This window comes from Oncorhynchus mykiss, chromosome 12 (genome assembly GCF_057628025.1).
Source record: "Oncorhynchus mykiss isolate SJ-2025 chromosome 12, ASM5762802v1, whole genome shotgun sequence".
Lineage (NCBI taxonomy): Eukaryota > Metazoa > Chordata > Actinopteri > Salmoniformes > Salmonidae > Oncorhynchus > Oncorhynchus mykiss.
Window position 1 is genome coordinate 10,472,301 of NC_143033.1, and position 22,550 is coordinate 10,494,850.

The 22,550-nt window shown below is 49.1% G+C and overlaps 1 protein-coding gene across 16 annotated transcripts in view; it reads right to left on the minus strand.

The window, feature by feature from the left end:
* Positions 1-22,122, minus strand: part of nedd4l (NEDD4 like E3 ubiquitin protein ligase) — a 121,479-nt gene extending 99,357 nt beyond the window's left edge. For 5 of the 16 annotated variants that reach the window (XM_090191680.1, XM_090191685.1, XM_090191684.1 and 2 more), the window contains exons 1-2: positions 21,470-22,007; positions 11,759-11,832 (exon numbers count right to left, since the gene is read on the minus strand). In XM_090191680.1, coding sequence (XP_090047806.1) covers positions 11,759-11,832; positions 21,470-21,514 — 119 coding nt within the window. In that variant the 5' untranslated portion in view covers positions 21,515-22,007. Of the gene's footprint in view, positions 1-11,758; positions 11,833-21,469 lie in introns of all 16 variants that reach the window. The other 11 variants (XM_090191682.1, XM_090191676.1, XM_090191681.1 and 8 more) reach the window with 5 other exon arrangements.
* Positions 22,123-22,550: the final 428 nt, after the last annotated feature.

Here is a 22,550-nt window from a genome sequence, read left to right on the forward strand (position 1 = left end):
TATTTTCTTCTTCTTGAACTGCACTGCTGGTGAAGGCCTTGTAAGTAAGCATTTCACGGTGAAGTATACACTTATGGTATTCGGTGCATGTGGCAAATATAGTTTGATTTGACTAGATAACCATTCTGGTAATACTAATGTGAAATCTCTGGTCTAGTGAGGACTTCGTTCCTTTCCAGCTGTTTCACGGGGGGAAATAATTCAGAGAGGAAGGGATAAAGATATTGGAGAAATAGAATAGGTTAGGCCAAAAGGATCCAAACCAGAGGAGTAACCTAGGCTGTATGTATCTGACCGAGGGTAGTGCGTACGGCCCAGTACATCACTGGGGCCAAGCTTCCTGATATCCAGGACCTATATACTAGGCGGTGTCAGAGGAAGTCCAAAACATGGTCAAAGACTCCAGTCACCCAAGTCATAGACTGTTCTCTCTGCTACCGCATGGCAAGCGGTACCGGAGCGCCAAGTCTAGGTCCAAAAGACTGCTTGACAGCTTCTACCCCACAAGCAATAAGACTGATGAACAACTAATCAAATGGCACAGGGATTATTTACATTGACGACCCCCCCCCCCCCCCCCTTCGTTTTTACACTGCTGCTACTCGCTGTTTATTATCTATGCATAGTCACTTTACAAATTACCTCGACTAACCTATACCCCCGCACATTGACTCGGTACTGGTACCCCCTGTATATAGCCTCCACATTGACTCGGTACTGGTACCCCCTGTATATAATCTCGTTATTGTTATGTCATTTTCTTGTGTTACTTTTTGATTTATTTAGTAAATATTTTCTTTACTATTTATTGAACTGCATTGTTGGTTAAGGGCTTGTAAGCATTTCACAGTAAGGTTGTATTCGGCGCATGTGACAAATAAAATGCGATTTGATTTTCATTTGATGTAGGCCTGTAGCAGAGCCTGGGGAGAGGGGCTGTATGTAGGTCTGTAGCAGAGCCTGGGGAGAGGGGCTGTATGTAGGTCTGTAGCAGAGCCTGGGGAGAGGGGCTGTATCTAGGTCTGTACCAGAGCCTGGGGAGAGGGGCTGTATGTAGGTCTGTACCAGAGCCTGGGGAGAGGGGCTGTATGTAGGTCTGTAGCAGAGCCTGGGGAGAGGGGTTGTATGTAGGTCTGTAGCAGAGCCTGGGGAGAGGGGCTGTATGTAGATCTGTAGCAGAGCCTGGGGAGAGGGGCTGTATGTAGGTCTGTAGCAGAGCCTGGGGAGAGGGGCTGTATGTAGGTCTGTAGCAGAGCCTGGGGAGAGGGGCTGTATGTAGGTCTGTAGCAGAGCCTGGGGAGAGGGGCTGTATGTAGGTCTGTAGCAGATCCTGGGGAGAGGGGCTGTATGTAGGTCTGTAGCAGAGCCTGGGGAGAGGGGCTGTATGTAGGTCTGTAGCAGAGCCTGGGGAGAGGGGCTGTATGTAGGTCTGTACCAGAGCCTGGGGAGAGGGGCTGTATGTAGGTCTGTACCAGAGCCTGTGGAGAGGGGCTGTATGTAGGTCTGTACCAGAGCCTGGGGAGAGGGGCTGTATGTAGGTCTGTAGCAGAGCCTGGGGAGAGGGGCTGTATGTAAGTCTGTAGCAGATCCTGGGGAGAGGGGCTGTATGTAGGTCTGTACCAGAGCCTGGGGAGAGGGGCTATATGTAGGTCTGTAGCAGATCCTGGGGAGAGGGGCTGTATGTAGGTCTGTACCAGAGCCTAGGGAGAGGGGCTGTATGTAGGTCTGTACCAGAGCCTGTGGAGAGGGGCTGTATGTAGGTCTGTAGCAGAGCCTGGGGAGAGGGGCTGTATGTAGGCCTGTAGCAGAGCCTGGGGAGAGGGGCTGTATGTAGGTCTGTAGAAGAGCCTGGGGAGAGGGGCTGTATGTAGGTCTGTAGCAGAGCCTGGGGAGAGGGGCTGTATGTAGGTCTGTACCAGAGCCTGGGGAGAGGGGCTGTATGTAGGTCTGTAGCAGAGCCTGGGGAGAGGGGCTGTATGTAGGTCTGTAGCAGAGCCTGGGGAGAGGGGCTGTATGTAGGTCTGTAGCAGAGCCTGGGGAGAGGGGCTGTATGTAGGCCTGTAGCAGAGCCTGGGGAGAGGGGCTGTATGTAGGCCTGTAGCAGAGCCTGGGGAGAGGGGCTGTATGTAGGTCTGTAGCAGAGCCTGGGGAGAGGGGCTGTATGTAGGCCTGTAGCAGAGCCTGGGGAGAGGGGCTGTATGTAGGTCTGTACCAGAGCCTGGGGAGAGGGGCTGTATGTAGGTCTGTAGCAGAGCCTGGGGAGAGGGGCTGTATGTAGGCCTGTAGCAGAGCCTGGGGAGAGGGGCTGTATGTAGGTCTGTAGCAGAGCCTGGGGAGAGGGGCTGTATGTAGGTCTGTAGCAGAGCCTGGGGAGAGGGGCTGTATGTAGGTCTGTACCAGAGCCTGGGGAGAGGGGCTGTATGTAGGTCTGTAGCAGAGCCTGGGGAGAGGGGCTGTATGTAGGTCTGTAGCAGAGCCTGGGGAGAGGGGCTGTATGTAGGCCTGTAGCAGAGCCTGGGGAGAGGGGCTGTATGTAGGCCTGTAGCAGAGCCTGGGGAGAGGGGCTGTATGTAAGTCTGTAGCAGAGCCTGGGGAGAGGGGCTGTATGTAGGTCTGTAGCAGAGCCTGGGGAGAGGGGCTGTATGTAGGTCTGTAGCAGAGCCTGGGGAGAGGGGCTGTATGTAGGTCTGTACCAGAGCCTGGGGAGAGGGGCTGTATGTAAGTCTGTAGCAGAGCCTGGGGAGAGGGGCTGTATGTAGGTCTGTAGCAGAGCCTGGGGAGAGGGGCTGTATGTAGGTCTGTAGCAGAGCCTGGGGAGAGGGGCTGTATGTAAGTCTGTAGCAGAGCCTGGGGAGAGGGGCTGTATGTAGGTCTGTAGCAGAGCCTGGGGAGAGGGGCTGTATGTAGGCCTGTAGCAGAGCCTGGGGAGAGGGGCTGTATGTAGGCCTGTAGCAGAGCCTGGGGAGAGGGGCTGTATGTAGGTCTGTAGCAGAGCCTGGGGAGAGGGGCTGTATGTAGGTCTGTAGCAGAGCCTGGGGAGAGGGGCTGTATGTAGGTCTGTAGCAGAGCCTGGGGAGAGGGGCTGTATGTAGGTCTGTAGCAGAGCCTGGGGAGAGGGGCTGTATGTAGGTCTGTAGCAGAGCCTGGGGAGAGGGGCTGTATGTAGGTCTGTAGCAGAGCCTGGGGAGAGGGGCTGTATGTAGGTCTGTAGCAGAGCCTGGGGAGAGGGGCTGTATGTAGGTCTGTAGCAGAGCCTGGGGAGAGGGGCTGTATGTAGGTCTGTAGCAGAGCCTAGGGAGAGGGGCTGTATGTAGGTCTGTAGCAGAGCCTGGGGAGAGGGGCTGTATGTAGGTCTGTAGCAGAGCCTGGGGAGAGGGGCTGTATGTAGGTCTGTAGCAGAGCCTGGGGAGAGGGGCTGTATGTAGGCCTGTAGCAGAGCCTGGGGAGAGGGGCTGTATGTAGGCCTGTAGCAGAGCCTGGGGAGAGGGGCTGTATGTAAGTCTGTAGCAGAGCCTGGGGAGAGGGGCTGTATGTAGGTCTGTAGCAGAGCCTGGGGAGAGGGGCTGTATGTAGGTCTGTAGCAGAGCCTGGGGAGAGGGGCTGTATGTAGGTCTGTACCAGAGCCTGGGGAGAGGGGCTGTATGTAAGTCTGTAGCAGAGCCTGGGGAGAGGGGCTGTATGTAGGTCTGTAGCAGAGCCTGGGGAGAGGGGCTGTATGTAGGTCTGTAGCAGAGCCTGGGGAGAGGGGCTGTATGTAAGTCTGTAGCAGAGCCTGGGGAGAGGGGCTGTATGTAGGTCTGTAGCAGAGCCTGGGGAGAGGGGCTGTATGTAGGCCTGTAGCAGAGCCTGGGGAGAGGGGCTGTATGTAGGCCTGTAGCAGAGCCTGGGGAGAGGGGCTGTATGTAGGTCTGTAGCAGAGCCTGGGGAGAGGGGCTGTATGTAGGTATGTAGCAGAGCCTGGGGAGAGGGGCTGTATGTAGGTCTGTAGCAGAGCCTGGGGAGAGGGGCTGTATGTAGGTCTGTAGCAGAGCCTGGGGAGAGGGGCTGTATGTAGGTCTGTAGCAGAGCCTGGGGAGAGGGGCTGTATGTAGGTCTGTAGCAGAGCCTGGGGAGAGGGGCTGTATGTAGGTCTGTAGCAGAGCCTGGGGAGAGGGGCTGTATGTAGGTCTGTAGCAGAGCCTGGGGAGAGGGGCTGTATGTAGGTCTGTAGCAGAGCCTAGGGAGAGGGGCTGTATGTAGGTCTGTAGCAGAGCCTGGGGAGAGGGGCTGTATGTAGGTCTGTAGCAGAGCCTGGGGAGAGGGGCTGTATGTAGGTCTGTACCAGAGCCTGGGGAGAGGGGCTGTATGTAGGTCTGTACCAGAGCCTGGGGAGAGGGGCTGTATGTAGGTCTGTAGCAGAGCCTGGGGAGAGGGGCTGTATGTAAGTCTGTAGCAGAGCCTGGGGAGAGGGGCTGTATGTAGGTCTGTAGCAGATCCTGGGGAGAGGGGCTGTATGTAGGTCTGTACCAGAGCCTGGGGAGAGGGGCTGTATGTAGGTCTGTACCAGAGCCTGGGGAGAGGGGCTGTATGTAGGTCTGTAGCAGATCCTGGGGAGAGGGGCTGTATGTAGGTCTGTACCAGAGCCTAGGGAGAGGGGCTGTATGTAGGTCTGTACCAGAGCCTGGGGAGAGGGGCTGTATGTAGGTCTGTAGCAGAGCCTGGGGAGAGGGGCTGTATGTAGGCCTGTAGCAGAGCCTGGGGAGAGGGGCTGTATGTAGGTCTGTAGCAGAGCCTGGGGAGAGGGGCTGTATGTAGGTCTGTAGCAGAGCCTGGGGAGAGGGGCTGTATGTAGGTCTTTAGCAGAGCCTAGGGAGAGGGGCTGTATGTAGGTCTGTAGCAGAGCCTGGGGAGAGGGGCTGTATGTAGGTCTGTAGCAGAGCCTGGGGAGAGGGGCTGTATGTAGGTCTGTACCAGAGCCTGGGGAGAGGGGCTGTATGTAGGTCTGTACCAGAGCCTGGGGAGAGGGGCTGTATGTAGGTCTGTAGCAGAGCCTGGGGAGAGGGGCTGTATGTAAGTCTGTAGCAGAGCCTGGGCAGAGGGGCTGTATGTAGGTCTGTAGCAGATCCTGGGGAGAGGGGCTGTATGTAGGTCTGTACCAGAGCCTGGGGAGAGGGGCTGTATGTAGGTCTGTACCAGAGCCTGGGGAGAGGGGCTGTATGTAGGTCTGTAGCAGATCCTGGGGAGAGGGGCTGTATGTAGGTCTGTACCAGAGCCTAGGGAGAGGGGCTGTATGTAGGTCTGTACCAGAGCCTGGGGAGAGGGGCTGTATGTAGGTCTGTAGCAGAGCCTGGGGAGAGGGGCTGTATGTAGGCCTGTAGCAGAGCCTGGGGAGAGGGGCTGTATGTAGGTCTGTAGCAGAGCCTGGGGAGAGGGGCTGTATGTAGGTCTGTAGCAGAGCCTGGGGAGAGGGGCTGTATGTAGGTCTGTAGCAGAGCCTGGGGAGAGGGGCTGTATGTAGGCCTGTAGCAGAGCCTGGGGAGAGGGGCTGTATGTAGGCCTGTAGCAGAGCCTGGGGAGAGGGGCTGTATGTAAGTCTGTAGCAGAGCCTGGGGAGAGGGGCTGTATGTAGGTCTGTAGCAGAGCCTGGGGAGAGGGGCTGTATGTAGGTCTGTAGCAGAGCCTGGGGAGAGGGGCTGTATGTAGGTCTGTACCAGAGCCTGGGGAGAGGGGCTGTATGTAAGTCTGTAGCAGAGTCTGGGGAGAGGGGCTGTATGTAGGTCTGTAGCAGAGCCTGGGGAGAGGGGCTGTATGTAGGTCTGTAGCAGAGCCTGGGGAGAGGGGCTGTATGTAAGTCTGTAGCAGAGCCTGGGGAGAGGGGCTGTATGTAGGTCTGTAGCAGAGCCTGGGGAGAGGGGCTGTATGTAGGCCTGTAGCAGAGCCTGGGGAGAGGGGCTGTATGTAGGCCTGTAGCAGAGCCTGGGGAGAGGGGCTGTATGTAGGTCTGTAGCAGAGCCTGGGGAGAGGGGCTGTATGTAGGCCTGTAGCAGACCCTGGGGAGAGGGGCTGTATGTAGGCCTGTAGCAGAGCCTGGGGAGAGGGGCTGTATGTAGGTCTGTAGCAGAGCCTGGGGAGAGGGGCTGTATGTAGGCCTGTAGCAGAGCCTGGGGAGAGGGGCTGTATGTAGGCCTGTAGCAGAGCCTGGGGAGAGGGGCTGTATGTAGGTCTGTAGCAGAGCCTGGGGAGAGGGGCTGTATGTAGGCCTGTAGCAGAGCCTGGGGAGAGGGGCTGTATGTAGGTCTGTACCAGAGCCTGGGGAGAGGGGCTGTATGTAGGTCTGTAGCAGAGCCTGGGGAGAGGGGCTGTATGTAGGCCTGTAGCAGAGCCTGGGGAGAGGGGCTGTATGTAGGTCTGTAGCAGAGCCTGGGGAGAGGGGCTGTATGTAGGTCTGTAGCAGAGCCTGGGGAGAGGGGCTGTATGTAGGTCTGTACCAGAGCCTGGGGAGAGGGGCTGTATGTAGGTCTGTAGCAGAGCCTGGGGAGAGGGGCTGTATGTAGGCCTGTAGCAGAGCCTGGGGAGAGGGGCTGTATGTAGGCCTGTAGCAGAGCCTGGGGAGAGGGGCTGTATGTAGGTCTGTAGCAGAGCCTGGGGAGAGGGGCTGTATGTAGGTCTGTACCAGAGCCTGTGGAGAGGGGCTGTATGTAGGTCTGTACCAGAGCCTGGGGAGAGGGGCTGTATGTAGGTCTGTAGCAGAGCCTGGGGAGAGGGGCTGTATGTAAGTCTGTAGCAGAGCCTGGGGAGAGGGGCTGTATGTAGGTCTGTAGCAGATCCTGGGGAGAGGGGCTGTATGTAGGTCTGTACCAGAGCCTGGGGAGAGGGGCTGTATGTAGGTCTGTAGCAGATCCTGGGGAGAGGGGCTGTATGTAGGTCTGTACCAGAGCCTAGGGAGAGGGGCTGTATGTAGGTCTGTACCAGAGCCTGTGGAGAGGGGCTGTATGTAGGTCTGTAGCAGAGCCTGGGGAGAGGGGCTGTATGTAGGCCTGTAGCAGAGCCTGGGGAGAGGGGCTGTATGTAGGTCTGTAGCAGAGCCTGGGGAGAGGGGCTGTATGTAGGTCTGTAGCAGAGCCTGGGGAGAGGGGCTGTATGTAGGTCTGTACCAGAGCCTGGGGAGAGGGGCTGTATGTAGGTCTGTAGCAGAGCCTGGGGAGAGGGGCTGTATGTAGGTCTGTAGCAGAGCCTGGGGAGAGGGGCTGTATGTAGGTCTGTACCAGAGCCTGGGGAGAGGGGCTGTATGTAGGTCTGTACCAGAGCCTGGGGAGAGGGGCTGTATGTAGGTCTGTAGCAGAGCCTGGGGAGAGGGGCTGTATGTAAGTCTGTAGCAGAGCCTGGGGAGAGGGGCTGTATGTAGGTCTGTAGCAGATCCTGGGGAGAGGGGCTGTATGTAGGTCTGTACCAGAGCCTGGGGAGAGGGGCTGTATGTAGGTCTGTACCAGAGCCTGGGAAGAGGGGCTGTATGTAGGTCTGTAGCAGATCCTGGGGAGAGGGGCTGTATGTAGGTCTGTACCAGAGCCTAGGGAGAGGGGCTGTATGTAGGTCTGTACCAGAGCCTGGGGAGAGGGGCTGTATGTAGGTCTGTAGCAGAGCCTGGGGAGAGGGGCTGTATGTAGGTCTGTAGCAGAGCCTGGGGAGAGGGGCTGTATGTAGGTCTGTACCAGAGCCTGGGGAGAGGGGCTGTATGTAGGTCTGTAGCAGAGCCTGGGGAGAGGGGCTGTATGTAGGCCTGTAGCAGAGCCTGGGGAGAGAGGCTGTATGTAGGCCTGTAGCAGAGCCTGGGGAGAGGGGCTGTATGTAAGTCTGTAGCAGAGCCTGGGGAGAGGGGCTGTATGTAGGTCTGTAGCAGAGCCTGGGGAGAGGGGCTGTATGTAGGTCTGTAGCAGAGCCTGGGGAGAGGGGCTGTATGTAGGTCTGTACCAGAGCCTGGGGAGAGGGGCTGTATGTAAGTCTGTAGCAGAGCCTGGGGAGAGGGGCTGTATGTAGGTCTGTAGCAGAGCCTGGGGAGAGGGGCTGTATGTAGGTCTGTAGCAGAGCCTGGGGAGAGGGGCTGTATGTAAGTCTGTAGCAGAGCCTGGGGAGAGGGGCTGTATGTAGGTCTGTAGCAGAGCCTGGGGAGAGGGGCTGTATGTAGGCCTGTAGCAGAGCCTGGGGAGAGGGGCTGTATGTAGGCCTGTAGCAGAGCCTGGGGAGAGGGGCTGTATGTAGGCCTGTAGCAGAGCCTGGGGAGAGGGGCTGTATGTAGGTCTGTAGCAGAGCCTGGGGAGAGGGGCTGTATGTAGGCCTGTAGCAGACCCTGGGGAGAGGGGCTGTATGTAGGCCTGTAGCAGAGCCTGGGGAGAGGGGCTGTAATGTAGGTCTGTAGCAGAGCCTGGGGAGAGGGGCTGTATGTAGGCCTGTAGCAGAGCCTGGGGAGAGGGGCTGTATGTAGGCCTGTAGCAGAGCCTGGGGAGAGGGGCTGTATGTAGGTCTGTAGCAGAGCCTGGGGAGAGGGGCTGTATGTAGGCCTGTAGCAGAGCCTGGGGAGAGGGGCTGTATGTAGGTCTGTACCAGAGCCTGGGGAGAGGGGCTGTATGTAGGTCTGTAGCAGAGCCTGGGGAGAGGGGCTGTATGTAGGCCTGTAGCAGAGCCTGGGGAGAGGGGCTGTATGTAGGTCTGAAGCAGAGCCTGGGGAGAGGGGCTGTATGTAGGTCTGTAGCAGAGCCTGGGGAGAGGGGCTGTATGTAGGTCTGTACCAGAGCCTGGGGAGAGGGGCTGTATGTAGGTCTGTAGCAGAGCCTGGGGAGAGGGGCTGTATGTAGGCCTGTAGCAGAGCCTGGGGAGAGGGGCTGTATGTAGGTCTGTAGCAGAGCCTGGGGAGAGGGGCTGTATGTAGGCCTGTAGCAGAGCCTGGGGAGAGGGGCTGTATGTAGGTCTGTAGCAGAGCCTGGGGAGAGGGGCTGTATGTAGGTCTGTACCAGAGCCTGGGGAGAGGGGCTGTATGTAGGTCTGTAGCAGAGCCTGGGGAGAGGGGCTGTATGTAGGTCTGTAGCAGATCCTGGGGAGAGGGGCTGTATGTAGGTCTGTAGCAGAGCCTGGGGAGAGGGGCTGTATGTAGGTCTGTACCAGAGCCTAGGGAGAGGGGCTGTATGTAGGTCTGTAGCAGAGCCTGGGGAGAGGGGCTGTATGTAGGTCTGTACCAGAGCCTGGGGAGAGGGGCTGTATGTAGGTCTGTACCAGAGCCTGGGGAGAGGGGCTGTATGTAGGTCTGTAGCAGAGCCTGGGGAGAGGGGCTGTATGTAGGTCTGTAGCAGAGCCTGGGGAGAGGGGCTGTATGTAGGTCTGTAGCAGATCCTGGGGAGAGGGGCTGTATGTAGGTCTGTAGCAGAGCCTGGGGAGAGGGGCTGTATGTAGGTCTGTACCAGAGCCTAGGGAGAGGGGCTGTATGTAGGTCTGTAGCAGAGCCTGGGGAGAGGGGCTGTATGTAAGTCTGTAGCAGAGCCTGGGGAGAGGGGCTGTATGTAGGTCTGTAGCAGAGCCTGGGGAGAGGGGCTGTATGTAGGCCTGTAGCAGAGCCTGGGGAGAGGGGCTGTATGTAGGTCTGTACCAGAGCCTGGGGAGAGGGGCTGTATGTAGGTCTGTAGCAGAGCCTGGGGAGAGGGGCTGTATGTAGGTCTGTAGCAGAGCCTGGGGAGAGGGGCTGTATGTAGGTCTGTAGCAGATCCTGGGGAGAGGGGCTGTATGTAGGTCTGTAGCAGAGCCTGGGGAGAGGGGCTGTATGTAGGTCTGTAGCAGAGCCTGGGGAGAGGGGCTGTATGTAGGTCTGTAGCAGAGCCTGGGGAGAGGGGCTGTATGTAGGTCTGTAGCAGAGCCTGGGGAGAGGGGCTGTATGTAGGTCTGTAGCAGAGCCTGGGGAGAGGGGCTGTATGTAGGTCTGTAGCAGAGCCTGGAGAGAGGGGCTGTATGTAGGTCTGTACCAGAGCCTAGGGAGAGGGGCTGTATGTAGGTCTGTAGCAGAGCCTGGGGAGAGGGGCTGTATGTAGGTCTGTAGCAGAGCCTGGGGAGAGGGGCTGTATGTAGGTCTGTAGCAGAGCCTGGGGAGAGGGGCTGTATGTAAGTCTGTAGCAGAGCCTGGGCAGAGGGGCTGTATGTAGGTCTGTACCAGAGCCTGGGGAGAGGGGCTGTATGTAGGTCTGTAGCAGAGCCTGGGGAGAGGGGCTGTATGTAGGTCTGTAGCAGAGCCTGGGGAGAGGGGCTGTATGTAGGTCTGTAGCAGAGCCTGGGGAGAGGGGCTGTATGTAGGTCTGTAGCAGATCCTGGGGAGAGGGGCTGTATGTAGGCCTGTAGCAGAGCCTGGGGAGAGGGGCTGTATGCAGGCCTGTAGCAGAGCCTGGGGAGAGGGGCTGTATGTAGGTCTGTAGCAGAGCCTGGGGAGAGGGGCTGTATGTAGGTCTGTAGCAGAGCCTGGGGAGAGGGGCTGTATGTAGATCTGTAGCAGAGCCTGGGGAGAGGGGCTGTATGTAGGCCTGTAGCAGAGCCTGGGGAGAGGGGCTGTATGTAGGTCTGTACCAGAGCCTGGGGAGAGGGGCTGTATGTAGGTCTGTAGCAGAGCCTGGGGAGAGGGGCTGTATGTAGGTCTGTAGCAGAGCCTGGGGAGAGGGGCTGTATGTAGGTCTGTACCAGAGCCTGGGCAGAGGGGCTGTATGTAGGTCTGTAGCAGAGCCTGGGGAGAGGGGCTGTATGTAGGTCTGTAGCAGAGCCTGGGGAGAGGGGCTGTATGTAGGCCTGTAGCAGAGCCTGGGCAGAGGGGCTGTATGTAGGTCTGTAGCAGAGCCTGGGGAGAGGGGCTGTATGTAGGTCTGTAGCAGAGCCTGGGGAGAGGGGCTGTATGTAGGTCTGTAGCAGAGCCTGGGCAGAGGGGCTGTATGTAGGTCTGTAGCAGAACCCTATTCCCTACACAAGTGCACTACTGTGCACTACTATTGTGGTGCACGAATAGGGAGCCATTTGGGACACAACTCACTAGAAGGCCTTGCTGCACTCCACGGAACACAAACAATAGAGTAGAAAATGTTTAACTAAAAAAAGGGAGGGTGCGCTTTAGAAAAGCTAATGAGTGATTGTGTTGTTGTCTTTTGCATTGGTCAGGAGGGCATTGGAATTCATTAGAAACAACACACAGATCTTACACAATGGAGCATGAAGCAACAGATACGCAGGTTAGTTATCTATCCATGTGTCTTCACAGGATGGTGTTCTATATTACCACGATTACACAGTGAGAACTGCGTTTAAGCAACTCCTTTGATCCCTGCCTGCATTTAGCACAAAGAAAATAGGCCCTCTGTTTAAATTAACCTTTTAAATCTTGTCAGCATAAAAGCACATTTAAATTGTTAATCTTTTATTTAAAACATTTTCAAAAAGGGGGAGGGGGACAAAGCTCACGCACAATTTCTCAAAAGAAAACCTTGGTAAAAATCCATGGGTAAAATGGATATGACAATACCTCATTTTCTCTTAACTTATGGATCTGGGTCATGTGACTTGGAAGTAAAGTCAGTTTAGTAATCATTGAGAACATTTGGCTCAAGGTTTTACTAATCTAGGTTTGGTTCAAAGTTTACTAATCTAGGTTTGGCTCAAGGTTTACTAGTCTAGGTTGGCGCAATGTCTTTGGAATGTTCTAGAGAATTCAAAAGGGCAGCAGTGGTAGCCAAACACACAGAAACACAGCCTAGCTCATGCTCACCTGGCTCCGATAATGTCTTTCTTTGCCAGATCAATGCCTGCCACAACCTTGACACGGAGAACTCTGGTTTCATTCTGCAAAAGAAGCATTCAAAACAAAACATGTTATAATAAAAACATATTTTATCACACAACAGTCTAAATGATTTGAATGGATAACATTGTTGGCGGCCTCAGTCTGCCTTGGCCAATAGGCCTACTTCGAAAAGACAAAGTAGTGTTAGATAACTGTAGCTGTGGCTGTATTTTTCATCCTATAGCTAGTTATCCATCTGCTTTTTTCTTTATGGTGAGTAAACATGTCGTCAGCGCTTTTATTTCCCTGACTGATCAAAACTAATTTTTCTCCATGCTGTCTCGTCTCTCTTGCAGCAGACATATAGAGAGCAATATGTTTGGAACATCGAATCACAATACATATTCACCTAGTGTACAAAACATTAAGAACACCTTCCTAAGATTGAGTTGAACTGCCTCAATTTGTCAGGGCATGGACTATACAGGGTGTTGAAAGCGTTCCACATGGATGCTGGCCCATGTTGACTCCAATGCTTCCGACAGTTGTGTCAAGTTGGCTGGATATCCTTTGGGTGATGGACCATTCTAGATACACACGGGAAACCGTTGAGCGAGAAAAACCCGGCAGCATTGCAGTTCTTGACACGCTCAAACTGGTGTGCCTGGCACCTTCTACCATACCCTGTTCAAAGGCACTTAAATCTGTTGTCCTGCCCATTCACTCTGAATGGCACACATACACAATCCATGTCTCAATTGTCTCAAGGCTTAAAAATCATTCTTTAACCGGTCTCCTCCCCTTCATCTACACTGATTGAAGTGGATTTAACAAGTGGAGGGATCATAGCTTTCACCTGACCTATGTTATGTAAAGAGCAGGTATCCTTAATGATTTTGTACACAGTGTAAAATCTTGAGAATCGCAATACATATCGTATCAGCACCTAAGTATTGTGATAATATCGTATGGTGAGGTCCCTGGCCATTCTCAGCCCTACTTGCTTTTCACTCTCACTGAAGACTGACTGGGATTATCAGGAATGTATATAGCCCATTAGCCTACCCTTTGACCAATATCAGTCAAAAGTTTGGACACCTACTCATTTAAAGGGTTTTTCTTTATTTTTTTAATTGTAAAATAAGTGAAGTCATCAAAACTACAAAACAACACATTTGGAATCATGTAGTAACCAAAAGTTTTCAAATCAAAATATATTTGAGATGAGATTCTTCAAAGTAGCCATCCTTTGCCTTGATGACAGTTTCGCATCCTCTTGGCATTCTCTCAACCAGCTTCACCTGGAATGCTTTTCCAACAGTCTTGAAGGAGTTCTCTACTCCGAACGTGCTCTTCCCCTATTCGACTGACAGGCTAGTATTTTTTCCCACTGTGTTTAAGCAGAGTGAGTTCTCCAATCAGCCGAGCCAACAGTGCCAGTCACGAACAAAGGCATACGAACTGCCAACCAGGTCAACAGTACCTGTAGTAAGGCGTGGTACAGTAAACTACTTTGAGCAACCTTTCCCACGTACCTTCTTTCATGTGTGTCGTCTATCTCTAAGTTGCCTTACCGGTGAAGAACATATGACACAGTCCCTGTCCAATCTAGGCCTCTCTCCTCCTCATAATAGGGGTAGGTAGTGTTACAACCAGCTTTCAAACTAGACAGGGTAGGGTGTCTTGGTGAAATTCTTGCCTATGAGTCTTAATTCAAAGTTTATTGGTGGAGTAAACAGTTTTGCAAATGTTATCGCAGGTGCAGCAAAATGCTTATGTTTCTAGCTACAACAGAGCAGCAAAATCTAGCATTACAATAACAATACACACCTCATCCAAAAGTTTATACAAAAATTAAGACATATCAGAATGAGCAGTATCTAACAGAGAAATATCTGAGTGCAGAAAAAAAATTATACACTGAGTATACAAAATATTAAGAACACCTGCTCTTTCCATGAAAGACTGACCAAGTGAATCCAGATGAAAGCTTTGATCCCTTATTGATGTCACCAGTTAAATCCACTTCAACCAGTGTGGATGAAGGGGAGGAGACGGGTTAAAATAAGGATTTTTAAGCCTTGAGACATGGATTGTGTATTTATGCCATTCGGAGGGTAAATGGGCAAGCCACAAATATTTAAGTGCTTTTGAACAGGGTATGGTAGTAGGTGCCAGGTGCAGGGGTTTGTGTTAAGAACTGCAACGCTGCTGGGTTTTTCATGCACAGCAGTTTCATGTGTATCAAGAATGGTCCACCACCCAAAGGACATCCAGCAAAGTTGACACAACTGTGTGAAGCACTGGAGTCAACATGGGCCAGCATCTCTGTGGAATACTTGACACCTTGTAGAGTCCATGATCCAACCAATTGAGGCTGTTCTGAAGGCAAAAGATTAAACAAAATTGTAATCACGAAACTGGGGAGAAAAAGGGGGTACATTTTTGTTTTATATTTATATCAAATCAAACTTTGTCACATGCGCCAAATACAACAAGTGTAAACTTTCCCATGAAATGTTTACTTACAAGCCATTAACCAAAAGTGCAGTTCAAGAAGGAAATATTTACCAAGTAGACTAAAATAAGAATAATAAAAAGTAACACAATAAGAATAACAGAACAGAACAGCACAAACTGGCCCTAACCAGAATAGAAAGAGTGGGAGGCCCCGGTGCAAGAGGACAAGTACATTAGAGTGTCTAGTTTGAAAAATATACGCCTCACAAGTCCTCAACTGGCAGCTTCATTAAATAGTACCCGCAAAACACGTCAACAGGCGACTCCGGGATGCTGGCCTTCTACGGCAGAGTTGCAAAGAAAAAGTCATCTCAGACTGGCGAATAACAAAAAAAAAAAGATTAAGGTGGGCAAAATAACACAGACACTGGACAGAGGAACTCTTTATTGCTTCTTTAATCAGGACAATAGTTTTCAGCTATGCTAACAATTGCAAAAGGGTTTTCTAATGATCAATTAGCCTTTTAAAATGATAAACTTGGATTAGCTAACACAACGTGCCATTGGAACACAGGAGTGATGGTTGCTGATAATGGGCCTCTGTACACCCATGTAGATATTTAAAAAAATATTTTTATTAAAAAAGCCATTTCCAGCTACAATAAACATTGACAATGTCTACACTGTATTTCCGATCAATTGTGTTATTTTCTTTCAAAAACATTTAAGTGACCAAACATTTTAACTGTAGTGTGTGTGTGTGTATGTGTATGTGTATGTGTATGTGTATGTGTATGTGTATGTGTATGTGTATGTGTATGTGTATGTGTATGTGTGTATATATATATATATATATATATATATATATATATATATATATATATATATATATATATATATATATATATATATATATATATATATATATATATACACACACACACACATATATATATATATACACACACACACACATATACATATTTATTTTTTAAAAGTGTACACGCAGTGGCGCAGCGGTCTAAGGCACTGCATCGTCACTACAGATCCTGGTTTGAGCCCAGGCTGTGTCACAGCCGGCCGCGAACGGGACGCCCATTAGACGGCCGTGTTAGGGGAGGGTTTGGCCGGCCTGCTTGTCCTCTTTCTCATCACGCTCTAGCGACTTGTGTGGCGGACCGGGCGCAATGCACTCTGACACAATCGCCAAGTGTACAGTGTTTCCACCGACACATTGGTGCAGCTTGCTTCCGGGTTAAGCGAGCATTGTGTCAAGAAGTTCACTGGTGAAAGACTGGCCACGGCTTCTTTAAAGCATTACTTAAATAACTGTGGTTGGCTTCCAGAGGGAATTTAGGAATTTTCCAAGTACAGAAGCTATGCCAACTCCCGGGACTCTGACAGGATGCTCTCTAAGAATACCTTTGAGGGAAGGTGTGTGAAATCTGCAGGCTACTTCAGTTGTAAGACAGACTCCCTCTACAATCCCAGAACAGAGAAAACTTGTTTATGATGAGAAAGTGGTAGTAGGGTAGCCTAACTTCACCCCATATTTGATACTGATTAATGACATTCAATTGAATACGTCAATTAGGTAATAGCTAGGTTTCCATTCAATTGGCGACAGATTTTAATATGAATATTCAAACTTCTGCATAAAAACAATACGCCCATATTACCACCTGAGTTGTTTCAATCAAATGAACTCTTTGCAGATAAAAGGCTGTGCGTGGTGACTTCGCGCACATAAAGACACCTTTTGCAGCTCAATTCCCAAGCACAGAATTTAAAAAAGGTTTTCGGTACATGGGAGTTGAAGTGGTTTACATTTTCAACACTACTGATGATTCGTTCACAAAAATAATGTTGCGTTATATAGCGAGTGTGCCCACTGGTATCGTCACGTGCGCTCTACCCAACAGTGATATCTACGCTCTGTTGGCTAGAGAGCAGGTATAACCTATATGAGATTTTAATGAACCAAAAAAAAAAATATATATATATATATATATATATATATATTTTTTTTTTTTTTAGCTTGTCTGCCGTCAGCCAAGCATCGATTATCATGTCAACAGAATAAGACCCTCTGTATCTAATGGGAAAGAAAATCACCTTGCACTTTCACCAACCTGTGAAGTTCATCATAACTTATTTCATCTGTAGCCTAATAAACAGCATGCTTTCCCCACGAGTCGGAGTGAAGATCACACACACACACCACATAAATGGAGTGACTCCAAGTTTACTTCCATTTGGATGTTATATCAGTATTTGCGCACAAAGCATTTCCACCGCGTTCTCACATCATTAATTTTACCGACACAAAAATCACACCATGTGGAACAGACATTGTCTGTCTGCATTTATAACCTTTTACCATAACGTTCAGTTTCCATCACAGCTGTCGTGATTATTTATATATACCGTGTGTATGACTTTACTTGGATAAAAACTGTGGATGGAAATGTGATTAGTGATAATTGAAATAGTGTCACCATGAACACTCAGTGAATAACAATAAGGAGTAAAAATAACATGGCTATATACAGGAAGTAGAAAATAACATGGCTATATACAGGAAGTAGAAAATAACATGGCTATATACAGGAAGTAGAAAATAACATGGCTACATACAGGAAGTAGAAAATAACATGGCTACATACAGGAAGTAGAAAATAACATGGCTACATACAGGAAGTAGAAAATAACATGGCTACATACAGGAAGTAGAAAATAACATGGCTACATACAGGAAGTAGAAAATAACATGGCTACATACAGGATGTAGAAAATAACATGGCTATATACAGGAAGTAGAAAATAACATGGCTATATACAGGAAGTAGAAAATAACATGGCTATATACAGGGAGTAGAAAATAACATGGCTATATACAGGGAGTACATGTACCAATTTGACGTGCTGAGGTACGAGGTAATAACATGGCTATATACAGGGATTACATGTACCAAGTCGATGTGCTGGGGTACGAGGTAATAACATGGCTATATACAGGGAGTACATGTACCAATTTGACGTGCTGAGGTACGAGGTAATAACATGGCTATATACAGGGATTACATGTACCAAGTCGATGTGCTGGGGTACGAGGTAATAACATGGCTATATACAGGGAGTACACGTACCCCAGCACATCGATTTGGTACGAGGTAATAACATGGCTATATAAAAGGGAGTGCATGTACCAAGTCGGAGAGCTGGGGTACGAGGTAATTGAGGTAGATACACACACATACATACACAAAAGTACGTGGGCACCCTTCAAATTAGTGGATTTGGCTATTTCAGCCACAATCGTTGCTGACAGGTGTATAAAAATCAAGCACACAGCCATGCAATCTCCAAAGACAAACATTGTCAGTAGAATGGCCTTACTGAAGAGCTCAGTGACTTTCAACGTGGCACCATCCTAGGATGCCACCTTTCCAACAAGTCAGCTTGTTAAATTTCTGCCCTAGTCAACTGTAAATGCTGTTATTTAGAAGTGGAAACTTCTAGGAGCAACAACGGCTCAGCTGCGAAGTGGTAGGCAACACAAGCTCACAAAACGGGACCGCCAAGTGCTGAAGCACATAAAAATTGTCTGTCCTCAGTTGCAACACTCACTACCGAGTTCCAAATTGCCTCTGGAAGCAACGTTAGCACAAGATCTGTTCGTTGGGAGCTTCATGAAATGGGTTTCCATGGCTAAGCAGACGCACACAAGTCTAAGATCACCATGTGCAATACTAAGCTTTGTCTGGAGAGGTGTAAGAAAGCTACCTGCCCGAATGCATAGTGCCAGCTGTAAAGTTTGGTGGAGGAGGAATAATGGTCTTGGGCTGTTTTTCATGGTTCGGGCTAATGCTACAGCATACAATGACATTCTAGACGATTCTTTGCTTCCAACTTTGTGGCAAACGTTTGGGGAAGGCCCTTTCCTGTTTCAGCATGACAGTGCCCCCCCCATGCACTAAGTGAGGCCCATACAGAAATGGTATGTCGAGATGGGTGTGGAAGAACTTGACTGGCCTGCACAGAGCCCTGACCTCAACCCCATTCAAACATATTTGGGATGCATTGGAACGCCAACTGCGAGCCAGACCTAATTGCCCAACATCATTGCCCGACCTCACCAATGCTCGAAGCTGAACGGAAGCAAGTCCCAGCAGCATGTTCCAACATCTACTGGAAAGCCTTCCCAGAAGAGTGGAGGCTGTTACAGCAGCAAAGGGTGGGGACAAATTCCATATTAATGCTCATGATTTTAGAATGAGATATTTGACAGCATACTTTTTGTCATGTAGTGTATGTACAGTGCAGTTGGGAAGTATTCAGATACCTATTTTTTTTGGACACATTTTGTTACGTTACTGCCTTATTCTAAAATATTTTTCCTCATCAATCTACACACAATACCCCATAATGACAAAACTAAAAAAAGGTTTGTCGTCCGGGTATAAATTTGATTAGCTATTTAGCAGTCTTATGGCTTGGGGGGGGGTTGAACCTGTTCCGAGTCCTGTTGGTTCCAGACTTCGTGCACTGGTACCACTTGCCTGGTAGTAGCAGAGAGAACAGTCTATGACTCGGGTGGCTGAAGTCTGACCTTTTTGGGGGCCTTCCTCTGACCCCGCCAGCTATAGAGGTCCTGGATGGCAGTGAGGTCGGCCCCAGTGATGTACTGGGCCGTAATCGGGTGCCTTTCAGTTGCTGTACCAAGCGGTAATGCAGCCAGTCAAGATTTTCTCGATGGTGCAGCTGTATAACTTTTTGAGGATCTGAGGGTCCATGCCAAATCTTTTCAGCCCCCTGAGGAAGAGGCGCTGTCATGCCCCACAGTTGTGTGTGGGGACCATGTTAATTCCTTAGGTTGTGTTGACCCGCTCCACTACAGCCCCATCGATGTCGTTGGGGGTGTGCCTGCCCCTCCATTTCCTGTAGTCCACGATCAGCTCCTTTGCCTTGCTGACGTTGATCAGGTGATGTTAGGTTATTGTTGGGAGTAGTGTCAGAGCTGGAGGGCTTCTCCCTCTATTCTAGGTGTACCTAAATGCCCCAGGATAGGAACTATTTCTGTTGTTGTAAGAGTTAGGCCTAGTCAACACTGTGTCCTGGCCCAATTTTCATCCTCACCTTTCAAAATGACCAGCCTGGTTTAATACAATCATTCATAACATTAGCTATGTCAACCATTAGATTACCTACTCAAGTTGTCATTCAACATTAATGTTCTCATTCTCTATTAACTTACCTGGTTAGAGTTATTTTATTTTTAACTACAGGTAAATGTAACTTAATTTGATAAACAAATAGGCCTAATGTACAACTGTGTTTCTAGTCCGCCCAAATCCTTTTCTGTAGCGATTTGGGAAGTGAAAAACCAAAATCACCCCCCCAGCTCTGTAGCATGAGCCTCTTCAAAAAGGAAGGAAGGAAGGGAGCCACCCCAGCCAACCTGCCTGCCATCCCAGCCTACCACCCCAGCTAGCCTGCCTGCCAACCTTCCTACCACCCCAGCCAGCCTGCCTGCCAGCCAGCCGTCTCCCATAACCTGAGACAGCAGTGTTTCTTTTTAACTACAATGCAAGTTGTGATGCCTAACGGCTAAACAAAATCAATGACACTCTCTGTGAGCTAATGTTTACACCGTCGTATACATAATAGCTAAAAACAAACCACGTCACTAATTATGATAAGTGCTCGCAATGGGTGGGAATGGGAATGTGGGGGACAATAAGCTTGTAACAGCCCAGGCGGCTTACCCAGCTGTTCCAAGTAGCCCTATGTGAGGAATGAATAATTATGCCCACCTTTTCCTGAAGACCGTCATGACTCCGAATACTTAAGAGTCTCCCTGGTACCAGGGTTCCAAATTCTGACACAGTCAGTCACACCACTTATTGTTTCGATGCACACAAATAATGAATTACATTATTATTATTATTATTAGCAGCAACTGCGACCTATAGCCTTATTGTGCATAGAATATTATTCATGAGATCCCTATAAGCCCTAAACACAAAACTTTCATGCATAGAGAAAGTATTCGCCCACAACATTGGCATTGCTTACACAGGAAAAGACAGTGAAGGAACCCACACGTCCTCTGCTCTTCATCTCCAAAGGAATGTTACGAGAATAGTAGGCAGATTGAAACAAAGAGTTGCTGTTTTAGCGGTTTAAAACTGGGTCGTCCCAAACGTGCTGCCTCTGGAAACCATTTAGTGCAGAGGTATTTTAATTACAGTATGAGGCCAAATCATTTTAACTACATCCTCAATGTTTAATTGGTGTCCAACTTCATGAGAGTGTAATGTGGAAATCAAGGGCATGTATCCTAGGTTACACACACAAGAGGGGTTAAGTTACTGCCATTGGAATCTACTTGGGAGTGAAATCACTTGTCAAACAAATAATGGTCAACATAATGTCCTTTATAATGGTCATTGAAGACAGACAGATTCAGCCCTTAAATCATGACTCAATTCCATTACATCACACATGAGAGTCATTGGACGAAGGCGTCTTCTGTACAGAGCTTTGTCAAGAGCTAGGTCTGAACATGAACACGCATCGCTTGCGGTACGGTTTTGGAAGCATAAGGACCTTAATCTTTCATATGAGCGAGAAATAAAAATATTAAATTGATACACACATTTATAAGGTTATAGTTCAGATGTTTTTTTGTTTGTTGTTTAAATTGGATTTCAAATTAGAAGTTACACTGATTGACTGACATTGTAGCTAACAGTACTGATTGTTACTAACGTTAACTAGCTTGTAGTAAAAAACAAAACAAATTGCCATAACTAGCTAGCTAATGTTTATCTTCGTCAAATTATGTTTAACCGTCGGCTGCAACTTAAAAACCCCATGTACAGTGACTGTATAGGTTTCTGTAGGGGAAAAATTGATTGAGTAAAAACGCGTAACGTTAGCACAGTGCAGGTTTGGTTTTTGTATCTTTATCTAGTTCATCTTATACAGCTAACGTTACGTACATACTTCAAATTGGAATAAGTATCGTCGAGGAAACTAGCTAGCTAGCTATCATAACAGCTGAGCAACTGGCCTCCACTAGCTCCTAAAGATGGCTAACATTCCCTTTGGAGCGCAACGACACATTGTAACGTTAGCTAGTAAGCTAGCTAGCTTGGACATCGTTAGTTCGCCATACAGATATCTTACTAAAACACTACATACACATCGAGATATGAGATATTCACTTACTTCATCTTCGGAGAGGCCATGTATGGGTTCAAAATTCGTAGCCATATAGCCTGAGGAGCTAACACAAAAACACACAGCTAGCTGGCTAGCCTGAACAATATAGCAAAGTGTCCCCTCCTCAATGAATGTGTGTGTTCCTCTGTTGATAGAGCGAATCCTTCATTGGCACAAGCAAATAATGCCGTTTTTTTTTTGTAATCCTCTCCAGTGTGATATGTTTGGTCAAAAAAATAATAAATGTAGAAAAGGGGCACTAACATTACATTTATTTCGGTTTTGGCTGAGAATTCATAGACTCCAGTTGCTTCTTCCAGTTCAACTCAAAGCTAGTATCCTTCGGCTTTGTCCAAAAACGTTGGTGACAGCTGACTTCGAGTTAGTAAAGACAAATTAAGCCAACCACGCGGGTTATAGAACTACTGAAAAAGCAAACTGACCAATAAAAAAAAGGTGCCAGGGCGTCTTAAAACTGTCTTATTGTTTCAGGTTGTGCAGGTTCCTGAAACGTTGCTTTGCCAGACTGAGCAGTTTTGCTTTCATATAGCGCCACCTTGAGGTTAGGTTTTGGCGCATACCAGGTAGCTAGACATTCACGATATGTGGATGCAGAAGACAGATTTTCTTTTGTGTCTGGTTTGGGCTACTGTAGCTATATCTGCATCATCAGAAATACTATTGAAATGTAGGACTAGCGACAGAGGGCTGGCTGTTGGTCACTGATCGCAGGTACCATCCACAGCTGTTGTGCTCTTGAGCAAGACACTTAACCCCTGACACTTTCTCCAGGGATGTTGTACGTGCGTGCCTGTGTGTGTAAGGCAGAGGATGCATTTCTGGTTCTAAGAAAATTGGTAATAGAATATAGTTTAGCTTTTCTATTTGACTATATTCCTTTTGTATTTTCCAATCAACTGTATGGCTCAAACTAATCCATTATATTAAAAACGGTATCCTATCTAAGAAATTATTATGTTTATAGTAATCCTTTGGCCATTTTCTCTCCAAGGTCAAGCAGTATAGTATGTATTTGCAGACAAGCCAGGTTTTATTCTGACTTTAAATGCTGATTTGAACATTAAGA